This window comes from Amblyomma mixtum, chromosome 5, assembly GCF_055824585.1.
Source record: "Amblyomma mixtum isolate Tamu chromosome 5, ASM5582458v1, whole genome shotgun sequence".
Lineage (NCBI taxonomy): Eukaryota > Metazoa > Arthropoda > Arachnida > Ixodida > Ixodidae > Amblyomma > Amblyomma mixtum.
The window spans coordinates 186,452,282-186,477,140 of NC_143016.1; the positions used below are offsets into that span (position 1 = coordinate 186,452,282).

At 47.1% G+C, this 24,859-nt stretch overlaps 2 protein-coding genes across 5 annotated transcripts in view; one reads left to right on the forward strand and one right to left on the reverse strand.

The window, feature by feature from the left end:
• The first annotated feature begins 2,924 nt into the window (after positions 1–2,924).
• On the forward strand, positions 2,925–8,575 carry LOC149345133 (uncharacterized). 3 transcript variants are annotated; one of them, XM_089546457.1, is made up of 8 exons: positions 2,925–3,121; positions 3,724–3,910; positions 5,158–5,205; positions 5,277–5,315; positions 5,385–5,435; positions 5,568–5,674; positions 6,628–6,785; positions 8,027–8,575. In XM_089546457.1, exons 2-8 carry the CDS (start codon positions 3,724–3,726, stop codon positions 8,073–8,075), a joined length of 639 nt encoding a protein of 212 aa, XP_089402583.1. In that variant the 5' UTR covers positions 2,925–3,121; the 3' UTR covers positions 8,076–8,575. The 3 variants fall into 3 exon arrangements, with proteins under 3 accessions (XP_089402583.1, XP_089402581.1, XP_089402582.1); XM_089546455.1 differs by having other exon boundaries at positions 3,117–3,207; XM_089546456.1 differs by lacking the exons at positions 2,925–3,121; positions 3,724–3,910 and adding an exon at positions 4,807–5,061.
• Positions 7,360–24,859, reverse strand: part of LOC149345134 (uncharacterized) — a 35,622-nt gene continuing 18,122 nt past the window's right edge. The window contains exons 4-5 of one of the 2 annotated variants that reach the window (XM_089546459.1): positions 9,665–9,844; positions 7,360–7,774 (exon numbers count right to left, since the gene is read on the reverse strand). In XM_089546459.1, coding sequence (XP_089402585.1) covers positions 7,754–7,774; positions 9,665–9,844 — 201 coding nt within the window. In that variant the 3' untranslated portion in view covers positions 7,360–7,753. Of the gene's footprint in view, positions 7,775–9,664; positions 9,845–16,620; positions 18,707–20,220; positions 20,497–24,859 lie in introns of those variants that run through there. The other variant, XM_089546458.1, reaches the window with a different exon arrangement.

Sequence of the window (24,859 nt, forward strand, 5' to 3'; positions counted from 1 at the left end):
CCGAAGACAAGCACAGCTCGGGGTTGGTATTTAGAGCACTGCATGTGAAGGACATGAGTCAGGTTCCCACTGACTGCACGTTGGCCTTTTGTGTTGTGCCAGATTTCTTCCTAGCATGTATAGTTACATGCTTGCCAAAAGGCGTGGCTTCAATCCCAGCTGCAGCGGTTCCATTTCAATGGAGGGGAAATGCTAGAGGACCATGGGCTGTGCGAGAACCCCGGGTGGTCGAAATTACCTGGCATCCACTACGGCATCTTTCATAGCCAGAGTCACCTTGGGACGTTAAACCCTATAAACCAACCCAAACTATATTACTTTCCTCCCAACTTTTCCTCCCAAAGCAAACAAAGCTAAAAATAGTAACATTCCAATATGCCTTGACTGCTGAGTTTTTTTATACATCTTATGTATGCAGTAAAGGAAAAACCATGGATTTGCTTCCAAAGGTAGCAAGAGTGCCTTCCTAACATTCTTAAATGGCCAAAACTTTAACTCCAACAGTTCGGAGACAACGAAAATGCCAATTCTGCTTGATTCAAATTGCTCTGCATAAACATTCTCTTTGGATTTGAACTCGCGACCTATTACGCAAGGCGAAGACGTGCCCTCTGCAAATGCAACGTTCTTTAACTTGACAATGTGGCCATCAACGATGCAACAGTTGTCTGGCCTGGTGCAGGTGAGCTTGAAGCTGTCTGAATTCGCCATAGAATGCTCAGGTGACTTGCACTCTTCAGAAAGCAACCCTCTGTCATGAGCTCCATCGAAATTGAGCTCACACAGTGTGCTGTCTTGCAACTCCACTTGGACGTGCTCCTTTTCAACCATTCGGTTGTACAGCTGCTGAAGTAGTGTCCCTGGCTTTCGAAGCTCCCTCTTAGTTTGCTGCAGACAGTTTTCGAAAGGGAACGCACTGTAATTGTCCAAGGAACCGAAAACAGTCACATCATCTCCACTGTGCGAAAGGCAATGCACATTATATGAAATGAACTCTTTGCCATACAATCTAGCAAATTCATATACGAAGTGCTGTAGCAGGAGGCCTGCGTAGGAACACTGATGAATGCAGATGTATTTGCTCACCAGCACCGATATACCAGCATGGAGCCCATGAAAGTTAGAGTACAGTGCTAGTGGCAAAACATCTGCAAGGACACGAGGCCCTGTGTACAATAGAAACAGCCTGAGCTCGGTGGCCTTCCACCGGTCAAAGCCTGCAATGGGCCTCCCTTTGCGTACAAATTCTGCTGGTACATTGCTGCTGGCATCTAAAATTTCTTGAGACAGTTGTTTCCGGCAGGTCGGCCCAATGCGGACTGCCAGTGGTCCCGAAAGCCACAGCTGTATTGGTTTTCTTGTAACACCCAAACAAATCAAATGCATATAATCAAATGGTACGTTTTTGACACAATCAATTGGCAGCTTCAGCAAAATCGATGTGCCACCCTGGTGCTCCTGATCCGTTTGTTCCCTAAATGAAGAATCTGTCCTCGGAGTTCCAGCTGCTGGAGGAAGCGCCACCTTATCATTTATGTAGTCCCCCTCTGCATTGGAACGTGGACAACTAGAGTACCCTCTATGCGATTTTGTCACCAGCGCAAATGATTTTGCAGGAGCGTCACAAGCAAAGCTGTGTATTTTCACAGAACAGCAGGTATTCTGGATTTTCAAACCATTCTCCAATACATTAAGGAGCTCATCAACAAACTCTGACAGGCATGCATTTGCATCAGGAGGTTTTGATGAACCCGCAAAAACGCCAACAAGAAATGGGGCCAGTCTTTAGCAGTTCGTTATCAAACACAATATAGGCCAAATTTGCGTGCGGGAGCTCATATCCACTGGAAGGCCATCAATGTTGAAAGACAGAGACAGAGTTGATGGTACATTGTCCACTGTTTTCAAAGCTTTCTGTAGGCCTCTCAATAACCCACAGTGACAGTACTGCCCGAGCCCCATGTTAACAATGTTAGCTCCGGGCTGTCTAGGAGTTTTCAGAAGGGCACGGGCATCACTTGGCAAATATTTGAAACAGTGGTGGTTCTTCAGTATCTTTAGCAATGAGGTAACCGCCGTTTGTTTAATCTGATGGGTCACAGCCCAGACCTGAAGTTCTTTGGCAAAGCTGTTATCGGAACTGCCAACTCCGGTTCCTTGTGCATTGTTAACCGATTCCACAACACTATTGTCATTGTCCTCTGTAAAATCTGGAAAAAGGCTGGATTCCCAGTCGTCCGTCGGTGCCCTTGTATGTGTCATGGCGTACTCCGCTACAACAGGAACGGTCGGTGCCTCACCGGGTGCACTCGTATCGGCCGCTTCTGAAGTTTCGCTCGATCCAGCAAATCGACATTCGGAGGAACTGTACTCAGCCTGAAGAGTCTGCGTGTCACACAATGCCGTAGTGACACGTTTTGCTTGATACCAAGCTTTTTGCTCAACAGCGGACTTATGCTTGGCCTTCGGCACAGTTTCTGCATAAAAGGGCTTGCCTTTTGTCAAGACGTGCCAATGGTCACCGCAGTCCGCTTGCAACAGTAACCCACGGGGCCATGAGTACCGTTTGGTGACTACCTTGAGTCAACGATGCAAAACTTTTTTTACTACCCGCCACACTGCTAGCCACAAAAACAGTCTTGCAACACACGGTTGGCTACCGGCATACTAGACAGCGAAATATTAATATTGAAAGGTTGCTATAGAACTGGCTGGATATGTCTTACTAAACCTGCCGATTAGTTTTTATCATTTTCCAGACCAACGTTAGCATACTCTCACACCGCACTGAAGGAAAGGGGCATCGTCTCGTCCACCATATTGTTTGTTTGCAATTGTCAAAGGGCAACTTGATTTTTGTCTTGTCTTGATTTGATATACTCAAACGATATCCTAGATCCGGTATAAAATTTTAGTATTGCGCTTAATTCAATGTAGAAAATTAAAAAAATCATTAGACAGTAGTGGAACACTGCGTTTGTATGTTGTGAGTTTCCCGAAGCATTTCAGGCTTTCTTTTCAGAATGAAGGCAACCGCACCACCATCATCATCATCATTCGTCAGCGCCATGGAGCAAGGATTGGTCAGCGCTGGCACTGGCCGACGTTGCGTGCTTTTGTGGTTCGTGGTTTTGTGGTTGTGCCGCGCAACGCGTTATTTCTTCGCAGGTGCTCTTGTCTGAATCGGCTGTGTCAGTCCACCCAAAGGTCGGTGCCTTTGTTTCCCGATTCGCTGACTCTATGTGAAGGCAAATGCAGCCCTGGCCATGACACCTTGCACGGCCCTTGCGGTTCCCATCCCGCATTGTGGCAAAGCGCACATGGAATTCAGATCTGCTGCCATGTGATGGAAATTGTGGCCTAGGTCACGGCGCTTTGCATGGTGCTTGGAATTCACCTCAGCTGTTCAGGTCCCAGCTTGCCGCCCGCGTTGATTCTTTGTTCACATGGTGTGATCAACATACTCGTGCCTGGTTCTTATGGCTGTTCTTGATCATACCATTGTTCAGAAAGATCACCGCTCTGCAATATCAAGCACTGAGTTCCTAATCTTCGCAAAGAAACCATGTGTTTGAAGGACACAAAGGCAGTTGGCAGGGCAAAGTGTGATAAAAGCGTTTTTAAGCTGATCTGTCTTGATGGCATTTTAATAGTGCTAAGCATTCGACTCCCGTAATTTTTACGTAGTAAAATTCGTATTGGTCACTTTGTTTTCTCTTTCAGATGTCTTTCGCTATCGTTGAGTTTGTACACTCTGAAGAGGCGGAGGTCTCGCCGGCAGCGTGGATTGATGGCGATATCTGCGTATGGCCCGGCGGCAAAGCTGATCGAGTTAATAGGCTTTTGAAAGCCTCCGCAGAGCCACGGAGTGAATGGCATCAATATGCGGCCCGCGTCAAAGGCGTTTTCTGTAAGTTTTGATTCTGTTATATCACCGCTGCGTAAGTAGCAAGGTTTGTGCATGATACTTAATGTGTCGATGTTGGCATGCGTTGAGGCTCGTTGTCAAAGCTGCTGATAGGTGCTTGCGTTTTTTTATGTACTCAAGGCACACCTGACGCTCGAGAAGCCATGGTTGAAGGCTTTAGAATAATTTTGACAGCAACTGGGGGTCTGTAATGTTCACTGGCATTGCGCAAACACACGAGTAATTGCATTTCGTTCCCATCTAGACATTGCCGTCGCGGCCAGGACTTGAGTAAACAACGTTTTGCCGAGCAGTAGAGTGCCAGAAAATGCAAAAACTATTAGGTAATTGCACGCTTTGCTGAAGTTATACTGAAGGATGGCTTGGCCTTCAACTTTGCACAGTCTACTGCCCTGTGGCCCTATGTTTATTATCTAAAGCGCACATGCATATCATGGTATAGCGTACATCGGTTGAAATGCTAGTTCAGAGGCTGATGCCTTCAGTTGATTGCAGAGCTGACGTTTCGACTGGAGACCACTCTTATTCAGAGGAAGACTGGTCCCATTTCCAAATGTCAGTAAACCCTTGTTATGTTTTTAAGCGTGTGTCAGTCTACTTTATAGGTACGTATATCTTTATACTGTTCTGATGCCGCCGCGGTGGCTCAGCGGTAATGGTGCTCGGCTGCTGACCCGAAAGACGTGGGTTCGATTCCGGCCGCGGCGGGTGAATTTCTATGGAGGCGAGATTCTAGAGGCCGTGTACTGTGCGATGCCAGTGCACGTTAAAGATCTCCAGGTGGTCGAAATTTCCGGAGCCCTTCACTACGGCGTTCCTCATAGCCTGAGTCACTTTGGGACGTTAAAACCCATAAACAAAACCATAAACCTATACTATTCTGATGATTATTGTTCTTCTGTGTATAGTATCATATGAGAACGCAAGGAAGAGGTTGGAAAAAGCCGAGTTCACTTCTGACTTGGCATCAACAGATGATGAACAGAGGGGGGTGGTCCTGAGACCGAAAAGGTTCTTATCAGATTGAAATTCTGATGAGAACAACCCTCCAAAAAGAAGGAAGGCAGTCAAGAAGATGCCTAGAATGGCATTTCCAGCAGTGCCACATTCATTTCCGGCACCGTCCTCGTCAGGTCCGTACGGCCTGTTTCAATGATGCTTGGGGATGTCATGGTCCCGAAATAGGCCTGACTACTTATCAACGATGATTACCTTTAATTGTTTTTCAGATGAAGACGTGCATAACAGTGCACATGCCGCAGGATCCATTGAATCAGGTAATTATTAAATGTGGTATTTGCAAATATGAACAAATTTTGAAAACACTCATGCTTGTTTGCATTTTCAGATGCTAGTATGCCAGTTCGATCCGGCATGCACACCTCAGGTGGGTCAAGTTAGTTTAGTGTTCTCACGAAAAAGACTGGTTATCTAATCTGTTCTTTGAATTTTGCAGCATGCCCACCTACGGCCACTGTGGCCGCTAGAGACGCCATCCCTGAAGCCGGTGAGCTTTTTTCCATGTCTCTGTGTTTGCTGTGAATCTTTTACAGACTGTTAATTTGGAGCTCACTTGTATTTATATGTTGTTGTTTCCATGAAAGTGCTACAGCCTGTGTTCTCTTGTATCCACTCCTAGAGTTCCAAAGGCAGGTGATCAGAGAAATGAGGCTGACAAGACTGATGGGCGAACAAGCTTTCGACCTCGTGCAGAATTTGCCAGGACTGAGGGACCCTGAGGCAGCGGTAGTCGGGGATCGATTTTGATCTCCAGACCGTTTGTGGAGATACAAAGTTTCCTGGAATTTGAGAGAAACGGGTGTAAATTGCGTGGCTGGTTGGTTCATAATGTTGTCATGGCGGAACCAGCAGAACACAGACGCAGGACAAGAAAAAAGGAGGAACACACACCACACCGCGGTGCGGTGTGTGTTCAAATTCAGCATAATTCTCACTGAAAATGAGAAGTGGTCATAGGCAGTCAGTGTGCTACCTTTTAGCAGTAACTCAATTTATGTGAGCGTCTGCATCCATGCAGTAGAAAGGTGTCTTAAACAGCTTCCAAGTTACTTCCTTATAATTATGAGCGACCAAGTATGTACTGTTGATATCTGCGCATCCTTATTGTACAGGGTGGAATGCTATTTGGACTGTTTCTAGCACGTACGCATGTGCATTTATCTCTGGGTCTGTGCGCTCACAAAGAATGGAAGCACGCTGTAACAGTAAGATGGTTCCAATGTTTGGAGGAATCCCCCAAGGTGAAGTAGATTTGTATAACGGAATAATTACTTGTTAGCACCTATCCAAGTGCAGCCATATGCCTACAACAGAAAGCTGTACAGCTTTCACAGAAACATTATAGTTGAGGGAAAATTGGCTCTAGACTGGGGTTGGAACCCGGGACCACTGCATTATGAAGTTTCTGTGGAAGCTGTATAGCTTTCCGTTGTGGCTGTATGGCTGCGCTTGCGTAAATGCTAACGAGTAATTGCTTGTTTATTAATGACAAAATTCTCTGCATGTTCCCCAATATGCATGTAATTGTTCTGTGAGCATTAATTGTCTGTAGTGCTAATATCCTTGTGTTTAAATGGTTTATCTCAGCCTAATTCGCAGCTGTAAAGTTGAGACGATCTTTAGAGTTTTTGAAGAGTGAAATGTTCTTATTACAATAATTTTGCTGCATTTCTTTGCAGCTTCAAGAACTAAAGGGCCTCGGGGGAAATAATGTGGCGGCGACCACGAAACGAATTTTGACTATAATGGAGGACACAGTTGCTCAAAATTACGGGTGGGTCGGCAACAAAAGAAAAGAAAAAATTCCGAGTCTTAAATGTGACAGCCATCATAAAAGGTATGTTGTTCACAATTCTGACAGTGGTGCCCAAAATTAGCAAACTTTGATAAGCAAGGTGATTATATTCTACAGTTGATAACTTATTGTCGTCATTTTGGACATGATTTTGAAATTAAAGGAAACAAATTAATTCAATTGTGCACAAGCCATGTGCAAACTCACCCTATGTGAAATTTTCATTAACACTTCTTTATTGTAGGATTGATTGTTAAAATGTTTATGTAGGCAAAAAATTTTGTTCCTTCTTTGTTTGTACAGAATTCTCAATTTTGGATATAACGAGTAATATGCTATCAGCCAGTTTAAATGGGGAGTACAGCCGAGGAGCACTGATGAGAAAGGATTGATATGGACTGGCACTACTTTATTCATAGCATTTACTGGATGATGGACTTTAAAAAAATTGGCTGAAGGCTTAGCTTGGTTAAGCCTGGCTGATTGCGAAAGCAACAACACCTGGATGCGCTTGGTTCTGCTGGTAGCTGACATGGTTTCCCGTATAGTGCAACTCTGGTCACGACTTGGTTCTGCTAATATGGTTACCCGTATGGATTCACTCTGGACACAACATGGGTCTACTGTAAATGCGCTTTATTTATTCCGATGAACACGCTTTGGTGATCCGTAAAGAAATGGCTTCTGACTCTGAACTTGTAGATGCACTCGCAGCAAGCCGGCGTGCTCGCCGTTCTGCAGCATACGCACGTTGCTTCGCCAACCGTTGTTCCCTTTCTTCGTCTGTTTCTTCGGCACGGCGCCGTCGCTTGGCCGCGGCACACCGTTCCAGCCTCGTCTTGTACACATCATCCGACATAGCACAGCACTGCGAGGAGCACAGCCGCAGCCCCGTTTTAACCCTGTCTAGCGAGCGCCCTCACTCGGCAGCTGCGCCGGAGCGAAGGATGAGCCTCCATCGATGAGACGAGTTGGGCCCCCAGCTCTCCTCTTGTCGTGACGTCACGCGGTCACGTGGTAGCGTGCCGCACCTGCGCCGGAGCGAAGGATGAACCTTCATCGATGGCAGAAAAGTGCAAGCAGTATTGCTTTCGCAATAATAAAGCAGGAGGAAAATGCTCTTCTCCAAGCCAGTCCCTTCTCGTCTTGTTTTTCCTCGCATTATGCTCCACCTGTTTAAATGCACCACCTAGCCCAACAGCAAGGGTTGATACAGTATCAACCATTCTCTGCTTTTATAGAAGCGTTCTACCATGATGAATATGTCCTTTCATTCTGCGTAGATGCAGTACGCGGAAACAAGCTATTTTCGGCAACACAAGACGAGATTGAGGGTGTCATCAAAAAATGGCTGCAGCATGCGCCTTGCAGGCTGAAGAAGCTGCAGGAAGAGACTTCCGGGAAAACCGAGGCAAGCTAATTATTTTTTTTTTGTCAGAATGAGAACGTTTTTCATATATGGTAATGGCCAAAAAGGTGCATGTCTACATATAACATTGCATTCGCAAAAGTTACATTGCATGCATTGCGATATCCACTTTATATTAGGGTGCAAGACATTTTTAGATTTTTTTAACCAAGTGTGTTCACACTATTACTGTTTGTGATTTGCTGCCTGCAGTTTTTTATTTGTCTTGGTTTGTATTTCTATTTTTTTTTCAACTGTAGCATCCTTCTTTAGTTAATTTCTTCAAGCACAAACTACAGACGCATTTCATTTAGTTGCTGCTGTTTCACATTGCACCATGTTATGTTCACAGGTTGCTCGAAACGAAGTGGAGTTGCCGTCAGATTAGTGTGGGACTGACTAAGCAATAAAAGGTGTCACTGTAGCTCTCTGTGTTCTGTTATATTTGCCACTATATGGCATCACATCCAGCACAGAACTCGCTGCATGCCGCCCCGCCCACCTCAAAACAGATTAGATGAATATCTAATAAACATGCTCTGAATGTCACAGAATTGTCACGTGTGGTCATGATGCAGGTGTTATATGGACATCCACTATGATCAAAATGAAGATCATATGGACATTCAATGGACATAATGTGAACTTGTAGAAACATGATATGGTTATCTGATATCTTAAAATATTATATGGACATCCTCTGAACATGACTTGGATGGCCTCATAGATTTAGCATAAGAGGGACCAGTGCCGGCCCACTCACGCTCGAGGCGAAGGCGATGCTCTTGAGTTCCCATAAGCAGTCTTCGACCGCTTAACCAAAAAAAAAACTCTTAAGAGGAGACGCTTCTATCGGAAGTTGTGGCAACTCATCCTCTGACTGTAAAAAGGCAAAGCAGACATCCTAGGAACCACCACCACTTTGCGGTCTTGTACCGGGCTTGCGAAGCGTATATAACGCCATCATCATAAGATGCCCAGATGCATCCACAGCAACAGAAAGACCGCTAACACTGACCTGATAACTATGAGGAGGGAAATCTGCGAGAGATTTTCTGTTATCTATTGGAAAAACACCTCGAATAAGATGAAAACGGAACAATTAAGACAATACGAGCACTGATCTCCTATCAAACCGTGTCCTGTGCCAGTTGCGGTCCTTTCATCGGCTTAAACTTCCTTATGTCGCCCTCACGCCTGTGCGGACAGCCTAGCTTTTCACACTTCAGAGCTTTCAAACAGCTGTTTGTGAATAAGCTGATGTGAGGACGTTCTATTTACTAGGTGCTGGCTGAGGCCCAACACCTCTGGGTAACGCCAAATAGAGCCTAACTTCCAATATCCGCTGGTTCCCCCTCATCGCCGTATTTGCTGACAAAGTAAAATAATGCATTGGCCTTTCCCTGCATTACCAATTGTAGAATTCAGCAGCCTCATATACAGCTGCAGTACAGAAAGTGACTGTAAACTGCTGTCCATGAAAAGGCTTCAAAAAGCTGGTGTGCTTCACTACCTGGTGTGCTGTCGCAGCCGCAGAAGCTTGCGCTGACAGCAGCCTCAGCTTCTGGGCGAGCGGTTGCTGGGATGCCACACCGAAGACGGGCGCTGTTGTGCTTGAGATCCAGCCACGCCCTCGGCTTATTGTTCGCTTGGCAGCAGCAAAAGGCACCGGATCATCGCCGCCACCTGCGTGCTATATGGGAGAAATCCTTGTGCCTCGGAGCCAAGAGAGAAGACACGAAAAGTCTCGCGCTACAGAGGCTTCGTTTTCTTCCTGTATTATTTGGAACTTTTAGCAGGTCTTTGGTAGTGACACTGGTGGTGGAAATTCGCTTTTCGTCCCTCCAAGGCTTAATAATTACTGTTACTAATACGTCTAGATGGTTTTACATAATTAGCCAAAACTTCCCCTTTCCAGTGATGCATTACATATGGCCGATGTTATGCTTACAACTATTTATGCTTATTACAACAGTAGGATACAACTTAAAAAGAGCAGTTGCCCACACTGGGCTGTGGTCCGCGGCGTTCTGTCTTAGTCCTCTGGCCAATCGCAAAAGTAAACGAAATCAGCTTTTTAATATTTGACTTTATCAAACAACCAGGGTATCAAAATTGTAGAGCTCATAATCCTTTTCTTATGGCATAAGTTTTCTTGTGATAACTTTTTGTGACAAAGTCGCCTTCCATTTACTTTTGACGCTGAGTGTACATCTCAACAGACCATGATGGCCAAGGATAGAGTGACCGCGCCCCAGCAGCACTCCTGCCGGCATCCCCCGCTCGCTGCTTTCGCTGCCCTGGTCGCCAGGCGATCACGTGCCACATCCCGAAAGCAGCAGGTCACTCATGCGCAGTTGCGATCCACCAGTACCCCCCCTTGGATGGCTGGGAGACAGCGCGCAGTTTAAATGGATAAAAAAGGACTCTTGAGCCCCACAACCTGCCGCTCATCAACCTTTCTCTACGATTAAGTAGCATATGAACCAGTCAGAAGGATAATTTGTATGAACATACTAGAGGTAGAAAGAAATGACGTGCCAAACTGATCTACTCAATCGACTGAGCAGGCGCGCTCATGTCTCAAAGAACCTGTGGACTGTCTTGCTCCCGACGGCTTTGCTGGGGAAAGAGGGACCAAAATATCCCAGCAGCATTGAAATGAAAAATGCATACACCCTCAACGAAAACGAACACTCGCGCTTGCTCCCAAGCATGCGAAGTCTGAAGAGGACCGTCCAAGCTTATCGCAATGGTTTCGTCTAGATATCTCAAAAATATGTGTGTTCAAATGCCATGCAGACAGACGTATTTACTAATCGACCATATCTTTCTCAACTTTGCAAAGCTTTGTACAAGCTCTCGCGTCAATCGCTCCTAAATAGATGCACAAATGCTCTTTAAATAACATGCTTAAAATAGTCTGCAATTTTCAATATAGACTGAATTTTATTAGCTCACGAGGCTTTATTATTACCGACTACTACAAAATAAAAAGAACAGCCTTTGTCCCAGGCGCTTGTTCTGCGATCTTAACAGCATGCACAAAATGCATTCGAGAGATAGTTTTTTCCTACTGGCCCGATTCTGATAATGCCTCTAATAGGTCTCAGCAACAGTGATTTGTTCTTAACTGATATTATTGTAACGTTTTCTCTGTCTCTTGCTTATCTAACTTTCTGAAGACAATCTATCGCAAATTAAGGTAGGTTTGGTAGAGAGCATAACATTTTGTAAACAACGTTTACAACATAACATTTTGAGAGCAAGCTGATGAAGACAAAACATGAAGGATGGTGATGGCATAATTTGCTGTGAGGTGCGGGTTATGGTCGCCATCCTGGTCTTGCAGCTTATGCCCGTTTCACATGATGCGATTCTTGCCACAGCGCACTGCGATTTCAGCCGCACTGCGACAGAAGGGCACGCCGCTCCCGTCACAAAGCGGTTGCGGCAGGCTTCCAACCAGTTGGTCGCACGCCACACAGTCGCAGCGATCGTTGCGAACGAAGCGGCCGTCAGCCAATAGAATTCAGAGATGTGACATCACAGGAAACGACGTAGCGGAAGCCGTCGAAACTGCACCAGAGGTATTTTTACTTTAGCACTTCCGGGTCTGTTGATTTCTTAACATGTCACGTGCATTATGTAACGAGCTGCTCATCGTAGTTGCATGCAAAAGCAAAAACTTAAGAATACCTTCTTTGCATAAAGTACTTGATATATTAATAAAAATACAGTAATTCAATGAAAAAAATTATTCTTAAGCGTGTTCTGCGTTTATTATTGGTAAATTATGCCGGTGCCGCTCGTGGTGGTGGTGGTGTAAAACATTTATTTATACTATATACAGAGGTATTGCTTGGACCGTGCCTAAAGGGCCCGGCCCTCACAATCACTAGGAGGGATCCCTAGTCCGGGACCCCTGTGGCCTCCGCGGCGGCCCGGGCTCTTGTCACCAGGGCTCGTTGGTCCTGGAGAGTTGAGCAGCCGAGCAGGGCAGCCTCCCAGTCCTCTCGGGTGGGGTGGGGGTGGGGTGGGAAAGCAGGATTGGCAGGGCATGCCCACACCATGTGATACGTGTCCGCAAACACTTCCCCACAGTGTGGACACTCGCCCGAAAAGGCCGAATTGAAATATTTGAGCACTGCCGGGCACAGTACCGTGTTGGTGTAGAGGCGAAGTAGCCAACGCTCCTCTGCCTTATTGAGGCCTTTACAGGGGGGTGGGTATCGGCCGTGAGCGTTTTGATACAGGAGAGAGATCTCCCGAAAAGTAATAGCCGGATTAAAATCAGTAGCCGGGTCAGGCGGCGAGAGAGGCGATGCCCGGTGGTTAAGCGCGCGGGCGGTAGTGTCCGCTACCTTATTTCCCTCTATCCCCGCATGTGCTGGGGCCCAGATGATGGTGCGCCGGGTTGGGAAAGCCCCGTACTCACATCTGTGTAAAATTTGGAAAGCACGATCTGGAATTTGACCCTGTTCAAAATTGCGGCAAGCTTCTCTTGAGTCGGTGATAATGACTCAGGACGCTGGATCCGCAGCTGCAAGTGCGATAGCAACTTCCTCCGCGAATGTAATGTTGGGGGCACGGAAGGTGAGGCCCTGAACTGGGTTGTTTTGGTGGACAACGGCAGCCGTGTACCAACCCCCATGGTGTGGACCTGCCGCATACGGTAAAATACCCCTGGTCGAGCACCATACTGCTTGGAAATGGCCTCCGCTCGTGCGAGGCGGCGGCCATCATGGGCATCTTTTGTCATGTTATTGGGGAGGGGGCGAACCTTTAGTGTGAAGCGCCAGGCCTCGGGCATGGATACCCGCTACTCCTCTTGGGTTGTGTAATTGATGTGGAGGCCGGTCAGTAGGCGGCTACCCGCACGTGTTTTGCTTTACCGCAAGTATTGATTGCTGAGATGAGCCTCGCGCAGCTCCCCAAAGGTGTTCGTCATCCCAAAGCCGAGGAGACGTTGGTTGGATGTTGCAATTGGGAGGTCGAGAGCTCTCTTATAGATTTTTCGGAGAATCACTTCGAAAGCGTTCTCATCGCATTTGCGCAGGTGGAGGTACGGTGCCGAATACAGGATTCGACTGGTTACGAATGCATTGGCCAGCCGCAGGGCGTCTTTGCATCGCAACCCCCCTCGTTTGTTTGATACCCGGCGGACCATACGGCCCACCTGATCCCCCACCTTGCGGAGTTTCTTCAGCGTGGTGTCAATCTTGCGGTTCTTTTGTATGTAGAGTCCCAATACTCTGATTTCATCGTGTTCAGGTATCGGGCCACTAAGCAGGGAGAGGGCAATTTTGGTTGTGCACCTTGGATTGGGACGTATGTGCACGAATTCCGATTTGTTCGGGGAGCACTCAAGGCCGCAGCGGTGTGCATAATCGTCCACAATAGCCGCCGCTTGCTGCAGGTTGGCCTCTATTTCTCCAACCGAACCGTGTGTTGCCCAGAGGGTGATGTCGTCCGCGTACAGGGCATGCTGCACACCCGGGACCTCACCAAGCAGGGTAGGGAGCTTCATCAAGGCCAGATTGAAGAGAAGAGGCGAGAGTACTGCTCCCTGTGGAGTCACCCTCATACCAAGTTAGTACGGGCCATGTTCACTGTCTTGGATGTTTGCCGATCTGTGAGGAATTGCTTGATGTATTGGAATGTGTTGTATCCACAGTTCACTTGGGACAGGTGGGAGAGGATATCATGAGTAACATTGTCGAAAGCCCCCCGTAAGTCCAATGCGAGGTCCACCTTGTCATCGCTAGGGTGCTCGACGGGATCAAGAATCTCTCTATGGAGTTGCAGCAGCACATCTTGTGCGGACCGGTGTGGGCGCAACCCGTACATGGTGTCTGCAAAGCCGTTGTGCGTATCTAGGTAGGTGGATAGTCTGTCACGGACCATGGTCTCCATCAACTTCCCCACACAAGAAGTGAGAGATATGGGCCGGAGGTTGTCAGTGTTGAGAGGTTTGCCTGGTTTGGGTATGAATGTGACGAGAGCCATCTTCCAATCCACTGGGAGAGGCGTACCTCCCGTCCAGATGGCATTGAAGTATTCGAGCAGCCGCTCGTAGGCGGGTTCGGGTAGGCTAGCGAGAAGTTTCACAGTTACCTTGTCCCTGCCCGGGGCTGTCCCTCGTTTCATTTTGGCCAGGGCTGATTTGAGGTCGTGAAGCTGGAACGTTCGATCCAGCTCTGCGTTCTCAGAACCTGCATACGAGTACGCCGGACCACGCGAATCCTGGTCTGTGTACAGATATTTGTCTCGGAGCGCGTCAGCCAGTTTGGCTGTGTGTCCGTTGAAGGTGTGAATTGCTCGTTGAAGATGTTTTTGTGTTTCGGTGCGGGTTTGTGTCGGATCAATGAGGGCGCGGAAAAGGCGCCACGTGCTCCGGCTCGACATTTGCCGAGCAGCGGTGTTGCATCGGTCTACCCAGTTCGAGTCGGCGAGTTGGGCCGCATACTCCGCTGCTTGTTGGGTGAGTTCCGCGATGCGGTTTTTGAGTTGCCGATTGTACTTCTGCCGGCGCCATCGGCGGACGAGGCTGTGCCGGGCCTCCCAGAGGTGAAGGAGGTGGTTGTCCACCGCCGGGTTCGCCTCTGAGAGCTGAACGTGATTTTCGGTATCTTTGAGTTGGCAGATGAGGTGTTGTGACCAGGTAGTGTAACCTTGATCCGCTATATGGGTAGGGTTAGTGTAGTTGGATCTGAATTTGGTCCAGTCTGGAAGGGTTGCTTTAGTGGGAGGTCTTGCAAGAGGTTTGGTGCGGATTGTGGTCGCAAGAATGCAGTGGTCGCTACCCAGGGTTTCCTCGGTGTTGTGCCATTCTGCATATGTAATATTTTTGGTAAAGGTGAGATCTGGGCACGTGTCGCGTGCCACGGAGTTCCCAATGCGAGTGGGTTGTGCAGGGTCCGTGTGAAGAGTAAGGCCCAACGTTGACGCAAGTTCCGCCAGCTTGTGTCCTCGTTTTTCTTCACGTATGTATCCCCATAAGGAGCTGGGGGCATTAAAGTCCCCAAAGATTATTAGGGGGTCCCTGTTCGCCACTTTTAACGCCCGATTGAATAAGTCTGCAAATGTGACGTTTGGAAGTTTGGGAGAGCTGTAAACGTTGAGTACGTGTAATGGGGGTTCCTGTTTGCGTAGCGGAAGGATCGTCACCATCGCATACGAGAAAATCGCCTTGTAATCCAGGTCCACCGGGGAGGCCGTATAATTTTTATGTACGCATAGGCACCTCTGCGCATCCCGCTGATACACTGAGTAATTTGTGAAGGTGGCTGCGTCCCCCGGCTCTTGGAGGGCCACTACAGGAGGAGGACTGGGGAACGTTGTTAGGAAAAGCCGTAGGTCGGCCCGCTTAGTACGGGCCTTGAAACCTCTGCAGTTCCACTGTAAAATTTGGACAGGGGCGAATTGCTGCGTGAGTACCATCGCGGTTTATGAATGTCCGCCATGATTATGATTAGAATTTATGCTTACTAGGAAGGGGCCCGCCTCTGAGCCGGTGCCCCAATGACAGCAGGTTGCGTCACGCTGGGCAGGTTGAGGGCGGGCTCCTGTTCCTCATGTGCGACTTTTGGTCTACCAGCTTTAATATTGGGGCTCCTTATACGCTTGAGTTGGCCGGAGCGCCTGGTAGTTATAGTTTGTTTCGTCATATGTCCGGCTATAAAGGTAGGAATTTTGTCTAGAGCCGCCTTGATGGTGGTTGCGATTTGCATTTCTAAGGCGGAGAATGCGGAGTTCATCTGGGCCTCCAGTGCGCTAACTCTCGCCTCAAGCGCAGACTGCGCGGTTGCAGTCTGCGCGTTCGCCGGTGTGTCGCTATCCATCTCCTCCACCGCGGGGGAGTGGGCCTCTGGGTTGGAAAATTTTGGCGCGCCTCAGTGAGGGCGAGATGCTTCTGTAGGTTAGCAATTTCCTCTTGGAGGGCGGAAATTTAGGATTGCTCGGCCGTTTTTGTCGGCGGTTTGGAAGGGGGGGTATGAGGAGGGGCTGCCCTGCCCTTGCTGCTCACCTGGGATCCCTGGATGACGGCTTCCGCCCATGTCCCCGAAGAACCTGATGGGAGGGTACTCGTTCGTTTCTCCACGTCGGCTTGGGGTGGCGGTGGTACTGCCTTAGGCAACTCCGGCTTGTCGGTAGATGGACCAGTTTGGTCCCAGGTAGGCTATGAACGCCCGCCCGTATCCGTTCTCCTCGAATACCTCTTGCAATGATACTCGAGTTCGCGGCTTGAGGACTACCACGAAGTCTTCGGGTGTCGGTTTTGGTAATGGCTGCTGCCTCCAGGTCGTAAGAGGCCGGCCCGCTGTGCGTTGAGCGGAGTTGTCGGAGCTGGCGCCGGCGGCGGGAGCGGCAGGGGAGGCCGTGTCGATGGACGCCGCTTTTAGCGCACGGCCCTGCGCTCGGCGAGCTACCGCGGCAGCGAGCGCGGCGCTCGTGGCGCACCAAGAGAAATCGCAGGCGCCGCAAGCATGTGAAAGGGCTGTCGAGACTGGCGCCTCTGCGACACTGCGACTGGACCGAAGTTTTTCGCGCGCGCCGCATCATGTGAAACGGCCATTAGGCGTCCTTCGTCTGCCATGCTCATCGGCCGCTTACTCCTGTTCCGCACCACCCGGCTGTGCCCCAGTCCGCCGGACCAGACCACTGGCACGAGCAACATGAACACCTGCCGAGTGCGAGTTTTTTCGCTCGGGCCATTTCGCCGATAGTTACCACGACAGCATTGTTTATTGTGATCGATAGTATAACAGCGCAGAAGACGAGGGCAAACGAAGAATTAGACAACACGAGTTCTTCGTTGTCCACGTCTTCCACGGTGTTATACTATGGGTCGCAATCAACTCGCCCTGCTCTCTGTCCTTATCGCAATGGTTCACAATGTGCACGTGTACCTTTCGCGCACATGCATATTCAACCACATTTTAGGGAAACGCTTCAATTTTCATTACCTTACTCCCTGATCTCCATAACCTCGTCTAAAACTAATTCATACAGGTACCTCGACATCAAGATAATGACCAATCTAGGTGGGGTAGATCACATAACAAAACCTTGTGTTAGTGCTTCCAGATCGTTTGAATTCACCTGGTCACTTGCTATGCGCCCTTCCGAGGCATCACACAGCTGGCAACTAGCATTTTAAACCCATATTAGCAGTAAACTAGAATACGCCTCAGCAATATACAACCCTTATTGACCATTTCAATGTAATATTTTTTCTCTGCAACCTATATCAGCTACGATGGACTGCAATCCAATAAACATGTTTTACTGCACCAGTTTTGTTGCTGCACCCTGTATTGCTGTATGTTTTTTTCCTCTATCACAATATGTGCATGCCTGTGTACTTCAATTTGTTACACTTCCTTTTCCTTTGCATAGTTCTGTTATTAGTTGTCCTTTCATATGTATGCATGACCGCCGGTCACTCCTGTATCCCTCTCATATGTAATGTCCCTACGGGAGCCTGAAGGGTTAATAAATGATGATGATGATGATGCGCAGCCTGGGTATGCCATTGAAATGACAGCGCCTCGAACCTAACGCTGAAGAAATCATACCGTCAAGGAACGGCATGCGAGAGAGAGTTAAGTGTTCATTTCGGAAAAGAAGATGCACGGAGGCGCGTTTGAATTTGTTTCTATAAAAATGCACCATGTAATAACTGAAGGAAATGCCCAGACTGCAGCTTGCAGCGCGTTGCACATGTTTAACAACCGTTGCTATATTCTGAGCAGACTTCTTCCTCTTCGAACACGACAGCGTTGAGGAGCTTGTGGTGCAGAAAAGCCGGCGTCGTTGGCCGGCAGCGAAAAATTTACGAAAGCCTCGGTGGGCCGCCTAGGTACCGGACTTACGTGGCAGGTTGACCACGTGGGTCACATGGCCTTGTGGCGTCATCACAACCTGGAAGTTGCTGTTGGCCCAAACAGACCGCCGTGTTTTATTTTGCGCCTTCGTGATATTCCTTGACTGTTTACGCTGTTCGCATGTATGACGACCAACACAGTCGGAGAGAAGGCGATAAGAAGTGCGCTTTTAAAAGCCAACGATATCAAGTATTCTGCCAGTTCACCTCCTGCGTTGTAAGCGCGCCGGCTGACAGCGATGTCAACATCTCCGGCCGAAGCGTCGTGGCGCCTTCCCAGCGCGCTCGGCGAGAGGAGAGGCAGCATCTTCGCCGCCAGCGACACAGAGAAAACGGCTTCAGCACTTGCTGACTCAGACTTCGCGTATCATAATGTGTGATGAGAAAAAAACTGTTTATTGGGTCTTCTGGAGGGATTTTTATAACAGCTTGCCTTCATCGCTGTTGTCACGGTGGTAGTACTCCACCTGAGAAGCTCCGAAAACCCAACCACTAGCCCCCAGCTCGATGAGCTCCAGCAGCATGTTCAGCTCATCTGGCGGCACGCCTTGCTCGTAAAGGAACCTGAACGTAAGGTGCGCTCTCGGCGCATCAAGGGAGAGAGGGGCCACACGGTCGATGCTCTTCCCTGCTGTCACAAGCGCCTGGTAAGTAGACACACTGCATCTGCGAAAGAAACAGCGTTTCCACTGACCACTGGGCACTTCAATGGTGACTTACTGCCCTTATTACCAATGGTAGAGGACAGTAGCGATTTTAAGCTGTGCGTTTGGGAGGCCTAGTTTAAATTTCAAAGAGGATGTCTGTAATCACTCTAGCGGTCAGATTAACTGCGTCAGTTGATGTCCTGCTTACTTCAAGTAGGTGCACCAGTAGTCTAAAAAATCATGAATTTCACAAGCTGTCGATATCAGCAGTTAGAATTCGATGGGGCCTGGGCTCCCAGAATTGGAGAAAAGTAGCACCAGGGCAGCGTTTCTGCTTTAAACAAGCAATTTTTAAGTTGGGATCCTCATTCTCCTTCTACGACCAAAAACTAGAATGGTCTAATTCCATTCGCGCTCAGCTACACTTAGCTATACCTAACGTTCCACATCATGCCTCTTGTAAATGAGCCTGAGCTGTGCGATCACCTCTAAATTTTCTTGAATCGCGCGCGTTTCATATGCACAGCTCTAATTAGGGAAATCTGCGAAATTCGCCATGCGCCTTTGCAGTTTTCTCTACCTTGTGTACAAGAGAGCCAAAAATGTTTGCTTATTGTACCATGTTTTATATTTTTGAGTTGCCTTTCTGCTCTGGCTGTGTACATTACTTAGAGTTACAAACACTGTTGCCTCCGGTGACATATGGTTTTCCCAGGTGATGAATCTGTACATGACAGAGCGCTACATGCACTTGACGTAAAGAACGGATCCAATGCATGTACAGAAGGCGTGAGAGTTTGCTGATGCGAAACAACAAAAATAATACGATCAATAGCACTATAGCAGGAGTTAAAACACATGACCAGCCGGGCTTTTCTTTGTGGCCCGCTCGTCCTGAGGATTTTAGACTTTGTTCCAGATTAATCGATTCTTGTTTGCTCTCTTCCCACCTAAAGATATAAATATACACAAGAAAAAAAGACACAAAAAACACTTCTGTATAAAACAACGGAAGTTTAAGCCGACGAGTGCTGGTTTTCGTCGGTGGTTTTCAAATATGCGTATTGGTTTTATTTCTTGCTGAATTATTGTCCTGTAGTTCTATTGTCTTTTTGCCTTTTACCTTGGGCTCTACTATCTCCTCTCTGTCGTTAGGCGACTAGCATTAGGAAAACTTAAGTTGGGCCCAATGTGGCCAGCCTAGTGAGGACTGTTTCAGACCTACGCTGTAGATGATGTTTAGGGCAGAAATGGAAATATGTGACGTGTTTTTCGCCACAGTGCAAAGAAAACAAGCAAGGAATCACGCTGAAATTAGGACTACCGTTCTTGCTTTGGTAAGTTCTGAGATGGGAGATTAGTCACCCGATGGTCGGCTGGCATACCTGCCTGTCCGAGAAAAAATAATAAATAATTGCTAGATATAACTAACGCCTCGCAATGTTATGTCACGCAGGTGTTTCTCACTGAGCCCTGGAATAATAGTTAGGATAGTTGGGATAATAATTGCAAAGACCTTCTGGTCGCACTGACCATGGCGCCACTGTGCGCTTCGGATGAGGGCAGCATCTTGGAGCAGCACGAACAGAGAAGCACCCCGAGAGGAGAGGAGACTTCCCAGAGCTCCGGTTGCCCGGCCGTCTCCCCTGTCGTCATCGCCTCGAGCAGATGGGAAACGAAGGCGAGGCAGTTTATCTCACTCCAGTGCAGCCGTCGGCGGGTCCCGTTGGCGGTGCGCCGCAGAATGACGCTGATCTTCTGGTGGATTTCGCTCAGGAGGCCGTGCAGGAAGCTTCCCATTCTCTCCTTCTGCGATAGGCGTGGTTGGATATCCAATGACAATGGAGAGGTCCGCCCCTTTGTCCATTGGCATACGTTGGGGAAGTATTCAGCTGTGCCTGCGGCTTTAAATAAATCCCGGGACTAGTAATTCATAGGGGTCTGCCGATATCAAACGTTTGGTTGCGAATGGTATACTTTTAAATAAATTCACACAGTAACACAGAGAAGGTAAGCCAACAACATGGACTTCTTGACAAAACCAGCATTTAAAAGACAAGTTTTACATCACTCATAGTGGCCAACTTTCATTCCTGTCATAAGACCTAGAACGTAATGAATAGAGAAAGAATAATAATTCAACAGCAGTACAGCAATAAACTCTTTTGAGGTCTTAAAACATGTGGCAGTTATACCAATAACAAATGCATCGGTCTAAAAAATGACAGGATGATGGTTTGGTTTATTGCTCATACAGCACCCAAACTTACTAAATCTTTTTTTGAAGAAATGTAATGCGGCCAAACACCTTTTTATTGGTAAAGTGACGACAAATGTTGCTATCAGAGGGACACAGAGCATCGCACTGCTTGAAAAACGCAGTAAGACAGCCCACAAAGCGGACGACGAGCGGCAGGTCATGCTACAATGCGACCGGGGCGCAGTCTTTCAAGCCTTCTCTCCTTCATGAAGGCAAAGCGCTGTATATGCCAGAGCAAATGCAGCGTTCCCCGAGGATTGAATCCAGCATATGTCTAAACTTCGATGCCTGTGCAGGGTATATACTCTGTTCCTACCAAAAGACGCGAAAGCAAAACTAGGCTGTGACAGACAGCATGCAATCAACGCTGTGCCCGATCATCAGACGTTAACTCGGAGGAGTTTGCCTCTGTCTTTCTGTTCAAATACGTAGGTTATGGGTTCTAACAAGAGAAAACTGTGTGCGTGAAAAGCGATCGCCGTAAAACAACGCATGCACGGACAGCTTCTTCATAATTTGCCCTGTCCTCTCGAAGCCCCTTCTCCGTTCGTGACAAGACTGTGGCGCCACCGTCGGTTTCTTCCCTTTTGCATTGCAGCCAGTCAATCGTGCGTCGTGGCATGATGCACTAAGCTCGTTTGGCGCTTGTTGGCCGAGTTCACCGCAACGAGTTCTGATGGCCGTCAAGGCGTTGGTGTAACGCATTAACGTCCTATGCGGGATAGAAGTGCCCAGTACGTGCGAGCGTCAGCAAACAATTTACCGCCCGCGGCGCTGTAACTGTGTATCAAAGAGTGCATTCCTGATAGAAAGAGGCGGTCGTTTCAGACTGTCCCCAGAATGGTGTTCCAATGCTTTAGCTTGATACGCGAAGCAACGCTACGGCAGCCTGCAGCATCGAGCTTGCAGTAAAATCCAAAAATAAATGCCGGCTCCTGATGCCTTATCAGAGTAGCAGCATATGCCTCGAAGTTTGTGGCGGAAGCATTCGTCAGATTTTTGACTCATCGCGTGAGGTCCTTCCCGCCGCAAACCCAAAGCAGGCAGAGCTAACGCTTCGAACCTTTGGTGCTCGGCATTGAGACGCCATTCTCAGACAAACAGGTGGCTCTGGTGGCACAGCGAATCATGTAGGTCAGCGGCTCGAGATCTATGGCACTTCTGTCGCCAATAGTGCCTGCATTTATCGCACCTAATAGATTAGAGCGAACATAACCTGCTATATGCGAGATAAGCTCGTGAACGTGCCTGAAAACTCCACGATGTTTTTCCACGGCTGCAGATGAAAATAATATAAAGTAATTTATCACTTTTTACGAAATTAGAGTTAGCAGAACCGTAAAAGTGCGGGGTGAATCGAACAGCGAATGATATTCGCATTATATCTGAATTTTGGAACATTTGCACTTCCTTTCAATTTTTTTTTCCAGAATGTTTAATGATATAATGGCTGAATCAAAATAGTGGTCCAGTTCCACGTACATTGCAAGAATTCCGTCATTATAATCAGTTCCACCCTTTTATGCTTCACAGCTCGAACCGGTTAGTTCACAGTTCTTTCCGAGCAGCGGGTGATGGAGTTCATTTTGGCCGAATACTATCATTACGTGCATATTTGTCACTATCCCCTGCGCATCGTTAAAATAGACCGCGAAATTTACAGGGACTAAGGGACATGGTTTGGTGATGTATTTTGTTGGGCTTTCTTGCAAGACACAGGTCAAGGTGAGTTATCACAACACTGATATTATTAGTGTTCTGTTATACACAAAACCGAATCGTGCTTAATACTCTACGTCTTACGCTATTACCCTAAATGCTGTGGAATGATTCCTCCCAAACTTAAAGTGTTCCTAGATGCTTACGAAGTTATTGTCTTCAGCTCACTAACGCTGTCTTTAAGGACCGACATTCAAGGCTGTATTCAGTCTTTAAGAGCTTATTTTATATGATCTTCAGGTTCATAGCGTTGCAGCTGGCACATTTATATATATTATGAAGGCTTTGGACACTTTTCTCTCTGTATTCTAACAAAGGAAAGGAAAACAGCACTTCTTAGTACTTTAGAATTGCCTATCATCAATACAGGAGCAAATGGGTTTTAAGCAATTAAAGTAAGCATACTAAAATATTACATCTACTCAGCCACAAGGCTCCATCTTAAAACCTCATATTCTTTTTTTTGGCCTCCTGAAAGCACCATAGTACTCTCAAACTTTGGTGTACGTAGGTGATAAAAAGGTAACAAGTGTTCAACATCAACGTACTTTGATATGATCTGCAACAACGACTTACGTTTAACAAAAAAAAAAAAAAATTTTATTCAAAACGTGTTTATCCCGTGTTATTACAGCGTTAATATTTTTCATTTAGTGCTACTTCGCTATTGAAGATAATGCCCTTATATGAGTTCCCTTAATACACGCTTACGTCAGCATAAAACCTCTTTGAATGGTGCTCCTTCATCAAATCTGTCCCTTCATTACAGAGATTGTCATCTGAACAAACCCGGTGTGTCTAATAAAAAAGCATGCTTTCCACTGCTTAACAGGGCAAAAATTAAATTCAGACATCCAGATCAGCTGACTAGGGAGTTGTGTGAAGCCTATCACATTCACAAGAACAGCGACACGTGCGTTAGCACACCATCTGTAAACTTACACGAATGTGAAATTTTGTATCTAGATTCTTAACTTTCTTTTGCGTGCTTTTTGCGGGAAGCGCAGGCGCTTTGGGTTGTCAGTTGTGTGCATATAATCTGTGTTTTTTCAAATAAACTTTCAGTTGTTAGTAGCGCTTGTCCTTGTCTTCCTTCTCTGTTTCTTGTTCCTAGTCGCAGCGCTGGTGAAATTTTAAAGATGTACCAACTAGCTCAAACCACCATTTTGCTCGAGTTCCCCTCATGTACTTGAGGATTATATTTGTTGTCAACAGGTGTACGTTGCCAGCACAAAGGTTGCTTATGCTTTTTTTGCTTTGGCAGGGGCAAGGTGGTGGTTTCCACGCATTCTTCTTCGATTATTTTTTTTACATTGTCGCTATTGACTTCAGTGAGTCATGGAGGGTAACAACAAAATATTTTTATCAGCACTGACTAAGATATAGATCTAAGATATACTAAGACATATAGATATAGACTAAGATATACGAAGTTATAGATATATAAGATAGACTAAGATATAAATGGCAACCATGCACTCTCCTGCTCATATAGTTCTAGCAATAACATCTTCGCTGCATGTGAAGTTACACCGTTTGCATCTTTACACGACTATAAAGCGCATGTCGTTATTAAAACTATTTTAATAACGGAATACCTCCTACCTCTATGTGTGTTGGGTATACCTGTTCGTATAGCAGCCATGCCGGAAATAGGAATTTCAATCTTCCTGTGAATCGAATTATATACGCGGAAAGATGAATTGGTGTTGATGGAGGAAAAATTGGTCAGGCGTTAACGGCTGAACGAAAAAAGGATGTCTTTATAACTGATCTGAAAGTTAATTGTTCTTCAAATGATGCCATGAATACAGCATTAATTTCTTTACAATGTATCTATATCGACTCTACAAACATGTGAAGGACTGTATTACGCGGTTGACAAGGTTTATTGGTTGTTGGTCAAAGTACAGTCTTTGTCAAAAGTTTAGAGCCCAGGGGGTTTGCTCCTAAGCCTCGCAGTGGGACTCCTGTAACATTCGTGGTAGTCCTACCCATTGGAGGAGGCAGGACCAGAAATCTTACCTCCAGCAAATTTGGAGCGCTGGTGATGCATTACGAACCAGACAGTCTGCTTCAGAAGCAAACCCCCTGGGCTCCAAACTTTGACAAAGGCTGTACCTATGAAAAATATTTCCTCATTCAATGAAATCTCAGTTCTTGAAAACTGCGTTTTGGCAGATGAGTGTATTC